General features: G+C 37.9%; 1 protein-coding gene and 1 long non-coding RNA gene across 26 annotated transcripts in view; both read right to left on the reverse strand.

Moving 5' to 3' along the window:
* MYT1L (myelin transcription factor 1 like) overlaps positions 1–15,031 on the reverse strand; it is a 326,870-nt gene that overhangs the window by 2,233 nt on the left and 309,606 nt on the right. For 10 of the 25 annotated variants that reach the window (XM_027640981.1, XM_027640983.1, XM_027640982.1 and 7 more), the window contains 4 exons: positions 4,554–4,645; positions 2,926–3,035; positions 880–1,023; positions 418–558 (listed from right to left, as the gene is read on the reverse strand). In XM_027640981.1, coding sequence (XP_027496782.1) covers positions 418–558; positions 880–1,023; positions 2,926–3,035; positions 4,554–4,645 — 487 coding nt within the window. Of the gene's footprint in view, positions 1,024–2,925; positions 3,036–4,553; positions 4,646–15,031 lie in introns of all 25 variants that reach the window. The other 15 variants (XM_027640988.1, XM_027640991.1, XM_027641005.1 and 12 more) reach the window with 4 other exon arrangements.
* Positions 4,982–8,688, reverse strand: LOC113946091. Its single transcript, XR_003527289.1, has 2 exons — positions 8,148–8,688; positions 4,982–7,823 (listed from the first exon to the last, which is right to left on the reverse strand). It is a non-coding gene; the product is annotated as an uncharacterized LOC113946091 (long non-coding RNA).

Raw genomic sequence — 15,031 nt, forward strand, 5'->3', positions numbered from 1 at the left:
CGCAGACCGCAACATTGTCATTCAAAGCTGTTTTTTTTTTTTGTCCATTTCAGTTCAAAATACTAAAACATTTAATCACTAAAGCATTAAAAAGAATTTACACTCTATTTATTTTGATCAGCTTACCTCTTCAGAAATATATATACCCCAAAAATGTGCATACATTAGCAGCTATAAACATTACATGGCATATCACACTATGTCAGCTTATATGAAAACGTACAAAATGTGAATGTATTCAAAAAACTATTCTGCAGTTACTATCTTTAAAGCAAGACATAAAATCATTATGAAGTCTTGTAAGCATAACACTGTTTCAAACAGAAATAAATATATAACACTTTCTGGTAAATTACAGCAGCAAAAAACAAGAGGCATCCTTTTTTTAAGCAAGATTTTCATCACTATAGCAGCTGTTCAGACCTGAATTCCTCTCACAGCCTGCTTTATATTTTCCAGTAGGGCTTTATTTTCTGGACTCTGATAACGATCTTGATTTGTATACATGTCCGTCAAAGTGGTCACGTAAGCATCAAAATTTTGTTCATTGATTGGTTCCTACGAGATATTAAATAGTAGTTCATATACAACTTTTATTTTCTTAATCGTATATTCATTTAAGCATAACATATCAGCAAGGCATATTGCCACCATTTTTTATAATATTTAAAATGCCTATTTAGTTCTTACTTAATTTTACAGGACACACTGGAACAGGCCCTCCATGTCTCTTAGCAGTTAAATGTATCTCTATGGTTTCAGTGCTGTTACCACAAATATCCAACTGGTTGATGAAACATAAACATAAAAAAAGGTATCTATTGTATGAAGTGAACTGAAGATCTCCAAATTCCTTAACTTGTGCTCTCAATCACTTACCATATGTGGCAGCTGGATATTAGCTAGACTATGAATTAAAGACTGGCTTAAATTGGCCAATTCATGAAGAAGAGACTCATTTTGTTGTTCAATTACTTTGTTCTCCTCTTCTATTGTCTTCAGGTTGCTCTCCATTGTGGTAATCTAAAATGGACAAATTTGTGTACAATGTAATATAAGGCAAGCCAGGATAAAGCATGCACTCTCTGAAGGGAGAGATAACAGAAATACCAGGCAAGGAGAAAACGTCTATTCATTCATGCTTAGAAAAGTTCTGCTTGAGTCTGCAATTCTTATCGTTGTTAAGGCTCGTTGTTCCGACTCTGTGTTGCATAACTTTAACAGCTTGTCTTTTAATACTGGTAATAGTGAGTGAATTAACTTGGATTTGAATCCACTCCTTTAGAGCTTTTTTTGTACAATTGAAAGGCTTTAAGAAGGACCTTAGTTCTGCAAGTTCACCCATGCAGTTAAACTCCTAGGAGCCAATCTTAGGGACATTCTGCAGTAAGTCATGCTTTTCTTATATTTTCAGATATATATTTATAATTAATTAAGCTTGCACAGCTCTTTGGTACCAGTGTTTAGCTCTTTGTAAGTATAATTTGATTCTGTGCAAATTCACAGGGCTGCTTTTGAAAGTTGAACAGCTGCATGTTATTGCATTGTATGTACAAATTCATAAAGGTTTTCAATACATACAGTGACTTGTAAAACTGAACCAACTGAAAAATATTTGCACATAGCCCTGTGGCATAACTACATGTACAGGTGAAGATAACTGAGAGTGTGCTCTGCTGTGTTCCCAGGTGACCAGACACATTAGCTCTGACCTTGCATGGTACCCTGCTTGAGCTAAAAGCTACATTAGTCTGTATGTGAATAGCATCTACAGTGTATTAAGCAAATTAAAACATAAGGCAATTGGAAGGCTGCCAGGTTTAAAACTTATGATCAGATTTCCCCAGAGTAATTTTTCTGCCATTGATTATTCTTCTTGCTTTACATTCTTGCAGATTTTGTCCTCATTACCCTATAGCTGCATTTGGGCACATCAGAAAAACTCATAAAACTGTAAGTCAAATCCTATGAGGGCTGCATAAAGACAACAGAACCCTGAATACAGGCATCAAGTAGAAGTGAGGTTTCAGTATCAATTTGGCTAAAGTTTAGAAGTCAAAGAAAAACCAAGTTGGAGAGGTAGATCCTGCCTTCTATTTATGAGTATACAAGAGGAGAAGGAGGAGGAGGAGAATGGACATGGCATTCTTCACAAGCAGCAGGCAAGTAACAAGGAATGGTTTACTCTGTTTCCATCAAGATCAATTGGAGACGACTATGATCATGGGACTAAAGATTGATAAAGACTATGATGAATTTCACTGTTGGTGTCTGTGCTCAAATCATGTTGGACACTGGAAAATGCTAGGGAAATAATTAAATTAATTTCCTTCTTTTCCTTTTTCCATTCAATTTTCGGGCTGCTGAATAATGGGATTTTAAATAATAGGCTAATCTTATGCTTTCCTTCCCCCCCCCCAACAAATTTATGTGGAACATAAAATGAATTAAGCTGGATCTCTGGAACCACTACTGCTGCCAAGGGCTGCACTTTGTGTATCACATGATGAAGCCTAATAGGTATTCATTTCCCGATCTAAATTTCCCCTGTAAGACCTGGCAAAAGCCACATTGTTCACCTGGACTCCTTCACTTTGTAACTTATGTTAATGACCATGATGTCACACAATATTTTAACTACTATTAGAAAGGCATAGCCTTATCAAGGAGAAATACAAAGCTGACCATAACAGGTCATGCTGTTGCCATTATTTTAAAGAATGTATTTTGCCAAGTCCTTTTTTTTTTTACTGTTGGTAACTGATGTGGAACTTGCAAAATGAACATTGTTTTCTGATTTTATAAATAGTAAATCACAGATAGGTATCTTAATATATAAGAAACATAAAAGGAAACAATATATTTCCTGTATTTCTTTTAATCAGTCACGTAGAAAAAGCAGCTGAATTTAGGGCTTCATAAAACTGTTACCTGAGTTCTGAGTTTAATCATATCAGCTTCCATCTGGGAGTTGGATTCATTTAGTTCTTTGATTTCTTCATCTAATTGTTTAATTTCTTCATCATTTTCTATACCTGTGTGACATAAAAATAAAAGGGGTGTTAAAATAATTAAGGTTTAAATCAGACTTCAGTGAATTAATTACTTCCATATTTGTAAATAAATTTATTTCAAGTAAAAAAGAAAAAGGAAACATTCTTCAAACTTTTATTCTGAAGTTAAAAAAAAGTATTTTTCACTACTTTTCCTTTTAAAATTGCAGTAATTCTCTAGTGAAAATGTCGAAAATGCCTAGAGAATCAGTAAGACCTTTAACTTTATATGCATTGATTTAACTTTATAAGAAATGCACCTGCAGCAACAAATTACACTCTACTGTCATATGTAACTTATTTAAAGACTGTGTCCACTTACAGATCTTCTGAGACAAAATAAAAAACTATAACTTATGCTCATCTCTTCATATTAAAGCATTGTCAAAAGAATCTGTAACTAATTCAGAAGTGAAATTTTTTTTGCTGAACTGGGATATACTGTTTTATTCTGCAGTTGTTTTTAATGGTTGATGAAGGCTCACAACGGTTCATATTTCAGAAGGGTGTTATTAAATAATTATATATAGAATAATTTGCAAAATGGAAGTGATTTCTCATATTTTGTGGCATAAACATTAAAATAACAGAATTTTAAAAGTATCTGTATTTCTAAGAATTCATACAGGAATAAACTGAAAGGGTTTAATTTATTTATCCTTTGAATTACTATAACAAAATATAAAATAGTCCTGGGAAAAGATAAATCTGTTTTTTCTCAAGTCAAAGTCTGATCACATAAAGCTAGAGAAACTGGCATTCTCACTCTCTTGTTCTTACAGTACTGTGACTCTTGCACACCCTTCTCCACGGTGTCTAACTCTCATAGGAAGGATGCCATGGAATCATACAATGGCCTGGGTTGGAAGGGACCTTAAAGATTATCTAGTTCCAACCCCTGTGATGTGGGCAAGGACACCTTTCACTAGACCAGGTTGCTCAGAGCCTCATCCAACCTGGTCTGGAACACTTCCGGGGCGGGGACATCCACAATTTCTTCAACTCTGATTCTGAGGACATCCTTGTCTTTTTGTCATCTCTAAAATTTGAATATCCCCAACAGGATGTCACTTCCCTCTGAAAATTATTTGAGCTTAAATGGCACAAGGCCATCTCCATCTCCCAGAAGTTACAGAACCACAGCTCCAAATGAAGACCATGGAGCTCATGAGGAATTGACACTCTGGAAATAAACCTTGTTTCTCTTCTGAACCAGCTAATCACCTTTGATGAATGAAATGTGAACCAGAAAATTATAATGGTATATGCTACTTTGAAATATTTTAGTTTCAGATTTATGTAGACATAACTGAGGCCGGTCTGACTGCTCCACTCCTGGCTCAGGTTTCCAGAGCATAAAACCTGGTTTCACTTCTACTGACAGTGAATTTACAATTTATACAAAGTGGATTTATATGTGTAGAAAAAAAGCCAATAGAGTAACAATAACTTCAGTTTACAGAGAATTAGTATTTAAGAAAGTAATGATTAAAAATTTACCATTACTGGCCCGCTGCTTTATTGTTAGCATTTGTTCTCCAGACAGCTTTGCTTTCTTCATTGCTGAAGTAGCTCTGGGGCATCCTGATAAACTGTGAACAGTAAAGAGCTTGTTAATTTTGATAGGTCATTGAAAATAAATCTGTAATCCAAATCTGTAATAAAAACAGTATCAGAGACATAGTTTATCTTCGCTGCCCAGCACTGAAAGAGTGTGTTAAAAAAAAGGACTTACCAGAAGTGATTTCATGGTTTTGTTCTTTCTTCCAGATTCTTTTTGTATAGACAGGTAATATAAAAGTCAGATATACAGTCCAATTTTCTGAAGACACAATACTTTTAATAAAATGTTTTATTTTAAAAGCAGCTACTGCGTAAATACTCCCATTTGAATTTACATGTCCTTGCTCTGAACTTCCACCCTTATGGATTCAAATGTTCAAACATGGAACCGAATGATTATAGAAGGGGACATGAGCTACCTCTCACATCCAAATAAGTAGCTCTTACAAACAGTGCTTTTCTTTGTGGATATCACCTACTGAGGTGGCTAAATTGCCCTTTTCTAAATTGTTTCTTAAAATGACAGTAACTATATGTTGGCTTTCCTGGAGCCCAAGGAAAGTCATTCCCATAAAAATGACCTTGTCTCGATGGGGGATGTATATGTCTTATAATGTGTATCTGTTACATTTATGAATGTACTCTCAAGTTATCTTTTCTCTCTCATGTTGCCAAAATATTAAGCTTTTTAATTACATTGTACAAAACAGTTTCAAGGTAAATGCAGTTTTAGTAGGTTTTATTGTGAAAATAAAAATAATGATCAGACAGTGTTCACTATTTCACAAATAATGGTATACAGCAAACTACCCCCTTTTTTCAAAATCACATCTTTAATACAGTTACACTATCACAGGTAAAAGAAAATACATATTCAATCTAATTTAACAATTGGAAACCATAGTCTTATTTTGATGAAGCTTTAGCAGTGAAGGGAATTCGAAACTTTGCTAAACAATTCCCTGTTGTCTCAACATTTGAGGGTTCATAGCCATGGAAATTAAGTAACATCACATACACATTGCACATTTACATTTTCTCTTCAGATCCAATGGAAAACCTTTTCTGTACAATTTTTAATTGTGTAAATCAGATTCAAGCTAAAACTCAAATAATTGCTCTCTAATGTGGAAAAAGTTTCTGAAGAATGTTGTATCTTTGATTAAAAGCATTTATTTAAGTAAAGATACAACTGTCTACTAAATAAAATTTTCTAATTTAAGTATAGTTTTTGATTATTGTAAATGTTTCTCTGAAAAGCCTGGGCTACTGTTATCAAGCACAACCATACAAAAAAGGGTTTTTCCCAGAAAAATGTATCAAAAAATTTACTTTCTCAGCAAAAGAATCAGTGTTCAACATTTGATACAGCTTTGTGACTGAGAAGACGTATAATAAAACAGTACTAGTAATATCAAGAAATAGCATGACCTAGTAGTCTCTGACTGTAGCATAGGTGATGGATACCAAATTACCATTCCAAGCTCTACTATGGACTCACTGTGTGACTGTAAACAACTGTCTTCTTGAAGTGTTAAAGGGAGCCTTGAAGATGATTAAGGAGGAGAGGATTTGCCACTTTGGGAAAAAAAATGTTGGCAGAAAGAAAGAAATGAGATAACGATATATGCAAATTTCTGCATTATTTAACTGACTTTGGTTTTGTATCTTTTCAATTGATTTAATGAATTTACTCATATTTTGTCCTCACAGTTTTTCAGAAGTTAGCATTGCTGGGCATTATAACAACTGGTTTAGTTTACTCTCATCTTGGTCTGTAGCCTTTTCCTCTCTAAAAGTCTTGACTGATGACAACCTAGGGAATCCCTCAAAATCAAATCATCCCTCAAACAGCCCATAAGTACAGCATTCAAACCTTAAACAGACCAGCAAGAAACCTGGATGCTAGAACAGTGCACCTGAAAGCGCAGAAGGATAATGAAACAAAAAAACCCCAGTATGTTCACAAGTATTAGAGATCTATTGTGAGATTCGATGTGCCTAACCCCAAATTTTGGTGTCAAAGACCAAAGCTTATTCCCAGGCCATGGTTATGTACACCTAGTTTTCAGGACTGCCTAATCCTGTAGATAGCTCCTCTGGAAGATTACCTCTCTCCTGGTATACCCAGTGTGCTCCAAGTCACACTCTTCCCCTGAGGCTCAAGGTACAATGTCCCATATTTGCAATACTAAGCTTTCCTACTCCACAAAATAAGGTGGTCACATTCTAGCTGCGAAAAAGCAACTGTCCCTGGCCCATGCTATCTCCATTGGAGAGAGATCTATTGCCAGGGTAGGCACATATGTAACAGCTACAGTTCTGCTGCAGTTCAGGCACCCTGGCACCAGATGCCCTCTGCCTGAACTGAAACACAGAGAGCTGGGCCCTGTGCTCTGTCCTTACTGAAGGAACTGTTAGAGAGTTGTTCTGCACGGATTATCTACCTTCTTCTGGAGGCACCCAGATGAATCACGAGTTAAGTGAGGGGAAAGACAGAGGGCTGCCTATTTTTGGGCGTACTACTGAGGACACAGAATGCTTCCACATCCTGTAGCCAGATTAGTTTTGTTCTTATCCACTGGTGCTCTACTAAAATATGCACACAGAGGAGGGCTTCGACCAAAATGAGTTTCTTCCATGCAACTGTATGCCTAAACAAGAAGCTTCCTCTTTCTGTTTTCCTAAACATTACACGTGTGCCTTTAACACAGGCATCATGTACCTCTATGACTGCCTTTAGCTCATTACGTGTCTGTCCTTAGAAGAGGCCATGCATGAACAGAGAGTCCTAACCTAACATTTCCAGCAGCTTTATGCTATTTAAGAAAGCATTCAAAACTCCCAAAGGTATCCTCCTCACCACAGAGGAAGATGCCAAAGCCAGACCATGCCATTGACTTTCTCTGCAGATCTTTACTGGCAAATCTGTCTCTTCAGTAATCGTATACTGTACTGTAAGTAGATTAGCTCACTTTCCTGAGCCAGGCACTTTCAATTTCAATGAAGCAGACACCGAGTCAGTAACCTAAATTAGAGTATTGAGTTCTACTACAGTTTGTTTAACTTGGCTAAATTCTTCAGAAATTAATAAGACAAAGATAGCAATATGCATCCTCTTTGCCCAGCTCTGTTTTTAATTAAATTACCTAAAAGTGCTTTGAATAATTAAAAAAGTAAATTAGGTCTTTTAGATAAGCTTCTACTCTGCAAGCTTCTACTCAGCACTCTCACCGTTGCGGCCCGGGTTCGATTCCCGGTCAGGGAAACTCCCCCGGGCAGATGGAGCTCGTCAGCCCTGTAAGGCCATCCATCTAAGAGAAGGTCACTCTAAATAAACCTACATCCTGAGGACCTCACTGCCACTGTCCAAGCTTGCTCGGCCCCAGCAGATGAACCTTAGGATTAAAGGGTGGGCTCAGTTCAGTGCACACTGTGTCTCACCTAAAAAATCCACTGCACAGGTTCAAGGGGTAGAGACCTTTCCCAAATCTTCGTTCGCGAAGACTGGCCATACATATACATACATACTCTGCAAGGATATTCTACCTCTTCCATCCTATCTTATTGACTATGTTTACTTCTACTGAGGGCAACTGCTCTTTCTCTGATTTGAAAACAACCAAAAGAAGTAAGGATATATGGGACTGTAAGATGAAAATCAAAGCCAAGTCAATATTGTACCAAAAGTGGGCTATTGTACAAAGGCTGAACCCCATGAAGATGTAAAGTTACAAAAAAATTTGAATTGAGAACCCAGTGAAACTTGAGAGTTGCTTGAGATTTCTAGAAGACTAGGGAGACAGAAGACAGAAAGGAGTAGATACAATTTTATTTGTCTTCCCGTGACTGGCAAACAAAAGAGTACAAGCAAAAGCTATTTCAGCGCTTTAAGGGTTAAGCAAAATATGCTTTAAATATCACAAAAATGAAGAAAGAATCATCTAGCTAGTAGTTTTGTTAAGGATAATACTTATCCTCACATTAAGTATGGTATGAAACTGTGTCAGGGAAGGTTTAGGGTAGATATTAGGAAAAGTTTCTTCACCCAGAGGGTCGCTGGGCACTGGGACAGGCTCCCCAGAGAAGTAGTCACAGCACCAAGAGTTCAAGAAGCATTTGGACAATAGTCTCAGGCACATGGTGTGATTCTTGGGGCTGTCTTGTGCAGGGCCAGGAGCTACACTTTGATGATCCTTGAGAGTCCCTTCCAATTCAGGATATTCTGTCATTCTATGATTAAATTTGAAGTCTTTACAGTTGATGCCTGTCACAGGTTTTCAAACTTTACAATGACTTTTACACAAACATGGAAATCTGCACCTTGTTCATTCCAACAAAGAATTAGTAAGATTAATCACATTTATCTCACTTGCTCCTGCGATTATTCTCATACACATGAGAAATCATGCAAAGGAAATATAACACAATTGAGTATTCTTTCCATAATAAAAGTGAGTAAGGCTTTCTAACAACGTTGCTGGGGGTACTGCTGTAACAGTATAAACATATCAAGCCATCATTTATCTCTCTCAGACCATGGATGTCACAGGGCTTGAAGCTACAGCATTTTGGTGGAGCTGTGAGAAGCACCAACACACAACTCCTGGTTCCCTCTGTGTTTCTGATTCAGCAGGACCTGTGAGCTGCTGCTGCCACAGGGACAGGGTATCAAAAAACAGATGATCATCAGCACCCTATCTTGTTGGGGTGCAGTGTCTTGGCTCTCGCTGAATTTGTATTGTTGGGCTTAATCTCCAATTTGGGAAAGAAAAGTGCTGTCTAGTACACCATCTTTGAAAGCCACCCTCTGCCATAACTTACAAAATACTGAGAAAAACTAACTAAATTGTTAGATTAAAGTGACCTAGGGTCAGATCTTGCAAGATCCTTCTGTTAGGCATGTGCTAAAATTTGAGACAGTCTCAATTTTTAGTGGTTGGCTGGAGACTTCTGACATCATTTATATTGGAAACAGGCTGTTGCTGGGGATGGGTGCTAAAGGAGCAGTGCATGGCTGGGACCTGGCATGCAGCTTTGCTTTGCAGGGCATGGAACTGTCCATGCAACAGCCATCTCTACACCTGCAGGACTGACAGACAAAAGGGGTACCTGGGTTTTACACCATCCCATTTCAACATGCATTAATCAGGCTTGTTTCAACAGCAAGATTTTATAAATGGAGGCTTGCAGAGGTAATGTGCTAGCAGCTGCATAAAATCTACAAAGTAAGGCCCATCCATCCATACACCCACATTTTACCCTACCTGCCCTGAAGAGTCATGACTAGCGGAAAGCCAATCAGCTAGAAGGTGTGCAGGAAGACTAGGTATGCACAGATTAGCACTGTATTGTGATTGTATCTGTTATAGTTGAACATAATGTGAAGAATGAATTTTCTTTCTGGTTTAGCACTGTGGTTGCATCACTGCAACCAATGCCTTGTCATATATTCAGTGGTTTAGAAATGAGGATGAAATTAGTTTCAAAATAAAAGGAAAATTAGTGGTGAAAAAACTTTGAAAGGAGTATCTAGGTAGTGTTTAGGGCACATTTAGCAAGAAATTTAGTTTAAAAATAAATAAATGCGGGTTAAAATCCTGAACTGTTTCAAGAATGTCATTGTACTGTCTTCAGGGATGCAAACAAGAGAAGCCACCATAGTGGAGGATCATTGATCAAGCAGAGCGATTGTCTGGGTGACTGATTTTAGTTATCTGGGTTCCAGCTGTGCTCTGTTAAATATATTTTTTGCCTCAGTAGACAGATGTGGTTTGGTACCTCTTGAAACTGAAGGAATTGCACTTGGCTTGTCAAGTGAAGAACACATTTTCCAAACAGAAAAGTAGGGACGTGGGAAAGGAGGAGGGAAAGGTCAAATAAAATGCAACTTTTATATTTGGTATGTCAAGTGCTAAAGTTTAGAAAGAAAGAAATAACACAGTGTAAAGAAATAACAGGGTGTAAAGAAACCAGAGCCTCAACCTGGAGTATCCTAAAAGCATCATGAGGACTAACTTCATAAGTAAGATGCTATAGATTCACTACCACAATGATTTTTCAAAAAGAAAAAGAAATATTTTTCCTGTTTATTAAAACTAACATTGTCTATAGACTAGAGGAAGGAACAAGTCACTTCCAAGGCACCTCTTTTAACTAGAGATATATTCAAAACAAGCCCCAGATGTAAATCCTTTTGAAATTCAGGAAAATACAGATCACAGTGAGAACTACTGTTTTATTTTTTTAATGGCTGAAACCTTACTTTTACAGCTAAGCTCCTGAACTATTTGATAATGTTTGAAGTTCAAGTTAAGAGATCAAACTCGGTGATCAAAGTAGCCCTTTCCTTGGTGTAATATTAAATCCATGAGCCACTCTCTTTTTTTTATGTTGAAGGGTACCAGCTATAGTGATTTCCTTATTCCCGTGAGTGAACTCCACTACACACCTTAAAGGATGAAATACTCTATGCACAACTCCAGCAGAGATAAAAGGAACTCTCTCTAACCCAGCACTCATTTTTATTTACATTAAAGGGTGACTGGCTTTCCCCCTAGCTTCTTACTGAGCTGTGAAGTAGAGGGGGTCCAGGAGAGAGGTTTTGCAAACAAGCTAGTTTTGTTTACATGGAGATTTCTGTGACTCACAGAGGAATCTCTTTTCTATCCACTGGCCACACAACCCCAACTGCCTTTGTGTGGTGTTGGAAAAAAAAAAATCACCTCTTCAGCTCAATTTCAGAATTCTTCACTGGAAAAGAATGATTCTGATTAAAGTGGCCCTTCTTAAGTCTTATTTCCTGGCTAAAGCTTTTCTTTTTCTTTTTTTTTCTTTTTTTTTTTTTGGTGCATTTACAACTCACCCCTGAATGCTTGTGATGAAGAACTTCAACATAAATTTTCAATCAGGAGTGAAATCTAAGTTTAAAAGACTAAAGCAACTCCTAATAAAGTTGCTTTCCAAACCTTCTGAGGAAAGAAGCTGAGATTTTACTCTGTTTAAATAAATTTTTGCATTGGTTTCAAAACTAAGAAAAATTAAACCACTACCCAAGTGGCCATAAAACAATATAGCCATTGTGATTAAAACAAAATGCAAACTTTACAAAATTATTTTAATGATATCTGATCATTGTTTTATAAAGACTATCTGGAAAGAACTACTTCCTTATTTTAGAGAGGGAGGGTTGAATTAGCATTAAAATCTGGTCAATTGAGCACCAAATGGTCAACAACATAGAGTAAATGGCCATGGTGCCCAAAAGAAGAGAAGGTATTTGTGTTTTTAGTGGAGATTTAAAAGGTAAGATAATGTTATAGCTTAATTATGCCTATTCCTCATAAAAAAAGAACAAAGGAGGCATCAGGTAAAAAAATAAAAATAGAAATTATGTAGAATTGTTAGCACGGCCAAGCTGAGAGAAAAGGCTCTGAAAGCAGACTCAATTTGAAAGGAATCCCCCCTGGGGCATAAATACACACCAGAAAAGGGATTAATGAATCTCAAAATGCTGGAACTGTTAAGAGCGCTGCCAAAGTTGCCCTTCATCTCCGCGCAGTAGTCCAGTGGCAAATTTGCATCATATTTAGTTAACTGAAGCTGCTTAGTCAGCAAAGAGGCTCTGTGGGTGGGCTTATCATATGTGCTAATGAGCTTTGACCTGTATCATCCCTCAACAGGGAAAGAGGCTTGGCTCTTTCCCAAGGATGCAACAACTGTTGAAGAAATCTCTCCTTTATTCTTTGGGGAGTAAGGAAGCACTACAGCACGTTGCATGATTTACAGGTGGGCCCAGCACTAAGTTATGGGGAAGAAGTCTGCACTGAATGGGCCACCACTGAGTGCCCCAGGAGCTGGAGGTTGGCTACTGCAAAGTTTATCAGCCTCTCCTGTCCAGGCACTGCACACAACCGGACAGATGACCTGAAGACCACTGGATTTACTGGTCCTTTGAATAGGGCATGTATTGTGAAGGAGAAAACAGGTTGCGACTTTCCTGTGTATAAAGAGGTAAGATGTATCTTTAGCTTCTTACCTCTGATTGGTGCTCTTAAGCTCAAAAGTTCAAGCGATCTATTAAGTGACCAAGTCCAGCTGACTTAGGCACTTAAAATGAAGCACAATTTCTCTAGACACTTGTAGAAACAACAAAGAGAAAAACGTAATTCAAGAGGAAAATTCATCCTTCCTAAAATCTAAAAAACCATCCCCTATTTTCTGCTCTTTTATGGGCTATGTCTAGAATGAGGACAAGTAGGCTTATAAGCAGGGATCTCCTGCTAAGTGCCTGAAATCAAGGAGATGTCACATTGCAAGTGCCTGTGCAATGGCTGTCTGCTGTAATTTGTCAGGTCTGCTCAGCAAAATGATTTTTCTTGTTTATATTGTGCAGTCTGCTTTTTCTAATATGAATTTCATATTATTTTCTCTGTAACTTTCCCAAGGTAAGTAAACCTCTTAAGTCCTTTTAGATTGGATCACCGTTAAGAGCTTTCCAGTTTAACAGACAGTACATGTGATTAAAATACTATTCCATCCTTCTTCCAGCTCATAATGAAGAGCTGGCACAAGCACTTCAAAAGGCCTAACTTTTTCAATAACCAGGTTCTGCATTTAGTCACTTTGGACTTTTGCCAAATTTTAACTGATCTGACTGAAATCTTCTATGGTAACTGTCTGGCCAGGCTATTTTTTTTTTTCAAATTCATAGGGAAAAATTTTCTATTTCTCAGAATATACTTCTATACCCTTGTTTTGTCCATACACCTTGTTTTGTTCCTACGGAGTGGAGTCCAAAGTCCAAATAATTCAGTGAATAACTCTAATTGTCCATGAATTGGAGCAAGAAATGACATTTCATGGGGTGTTGCTCTGAGTTTAGAGATGCATTCTGCTGTCCTCATGAAAACAAATGTAGATTTGGCAGAGCTATAAGCCTCTGACAGACTGTCACTTGGGCATGCTCAGTGGATGTGAGTTAGTGTTTGGCTGCCAGCCACTGCACTTTGTTTGTATAAGAACAGGGAGAGCCTTCCTTGCCACCAGCCCCATTCAGGGCTGCTGGGCCTGGAGCAGAAGGCTGCTTGCTGGAAGACACTGCCTGTCCTGTTCTGCCAGTGCTCAGGAGAGCTATTTGAGGACCAGCTACTTCAAATGCTGGGGACTAAGAAACACAGAAGTAAGAAGAAAGCCTGAACAGGAGTTGCAGGGACAGAGAAAGAAAGAGGGTCAGCACAGTACAGTAGACGAGGAGGAGGATGGGAAGAGGAAGGTGTTGAAAAGCAATTTAGGAAGACCCTTTTCCTTCAAGCTTATGGGTCACCAAAAAAATTTAGGTAAAAAAATCCTTTGTACTGCAGGATCCACCTCACAAATTTTAGTTTAATATTTTTCTTATTTATTAATATTATTAATACACTTAATTGCCACATTTCTTTCCTTGCCTTCCTGGAAATGTCAATACATTTGCATGCATGTCACCTTTTAATCGTGTCATCATGATGACACATCATTGTCAGTTATATTTACTGTTAAATGCAGTGAGTTTGGTTAGTTCTTCTATACTCTTAATAACATATGATGTTGTCCTGATGAATTGCAATGTATGGCCTCTAGGAAAAAGTAAGAGGTGGAAAACAGCAAAATAAATCAATAGCAGGGAGGGGACAGGCAGATTAAAACCAAACCAACACCCTAAACCTACTGGAGAAAAAGTGAAATAATGAGAACTAAGAAGGAATTGTTTGACACAAATGTGGCACTCTGTCAACTTACTGCACAGAGATGCAGTTAGAAAAGCAAAAGCTCAGCTCAAATTGAAAATGGCCAGAGATGTAAAAAACTATAAGAAATGGTTCTTCAGGTACCTAGAAAGCAAGTGGAAACAGAAGGAGAATACTGTCCCATTGTTAAATGGGAGACGTAAATTAGTCACCAACAATTCAGAAAAGGCAGAGGTTCTCGACGCTTCCTTCACCTCTGTCTTTATCAGCACTGTTGGGCCCAAGCCTTGAGAACAAAATTCCAGGTTGATGCAAACACACACTGACCGTCAGTGAGGGAAGAGTTAGCATGGGAAGTGTTACAGGAGCTTGACCTTGCTAATCGATGGGCCCTGACACTGTCCACCCGAGGGTGTCAGGAACGTTGGCTGATGTTGTTGCGAGACTCTCTATAATCTTTGAGAAGTTTTGGAGATCAGGGGATATCCCGTTAGACTGGAAGAAAGATAATGACAACCCCATCTACAAGAAGGGCTTGAAGGACGATCTAGGAAATTACAGGCCCATCAGCCTTATTTCAGTCCCTGAGAAAGTTACAGAAGGATCTCCTGGGGGGCTATCACCAGTCAGATGAAGCATGTGATTGGGAAAAACCAGCACAGATCCACCAAGGGCCAACCATACTGGACA

Source organism: Corapipo altera, unplaced genomic scaffold (genome assembly GCF_003945725.1).
Source record: "Corapipo altera isolate COAL_440 unplaced genomic scaffold, ASM394572v1 46, whole genome shotgun sequence".
Taxonomy (NCBI): domain Eukaryota; kingdom Metazoa; phylum Chordata; class Aves; order Passeriformes; family Pipridae; genus Corapipo; species Corapipo altera.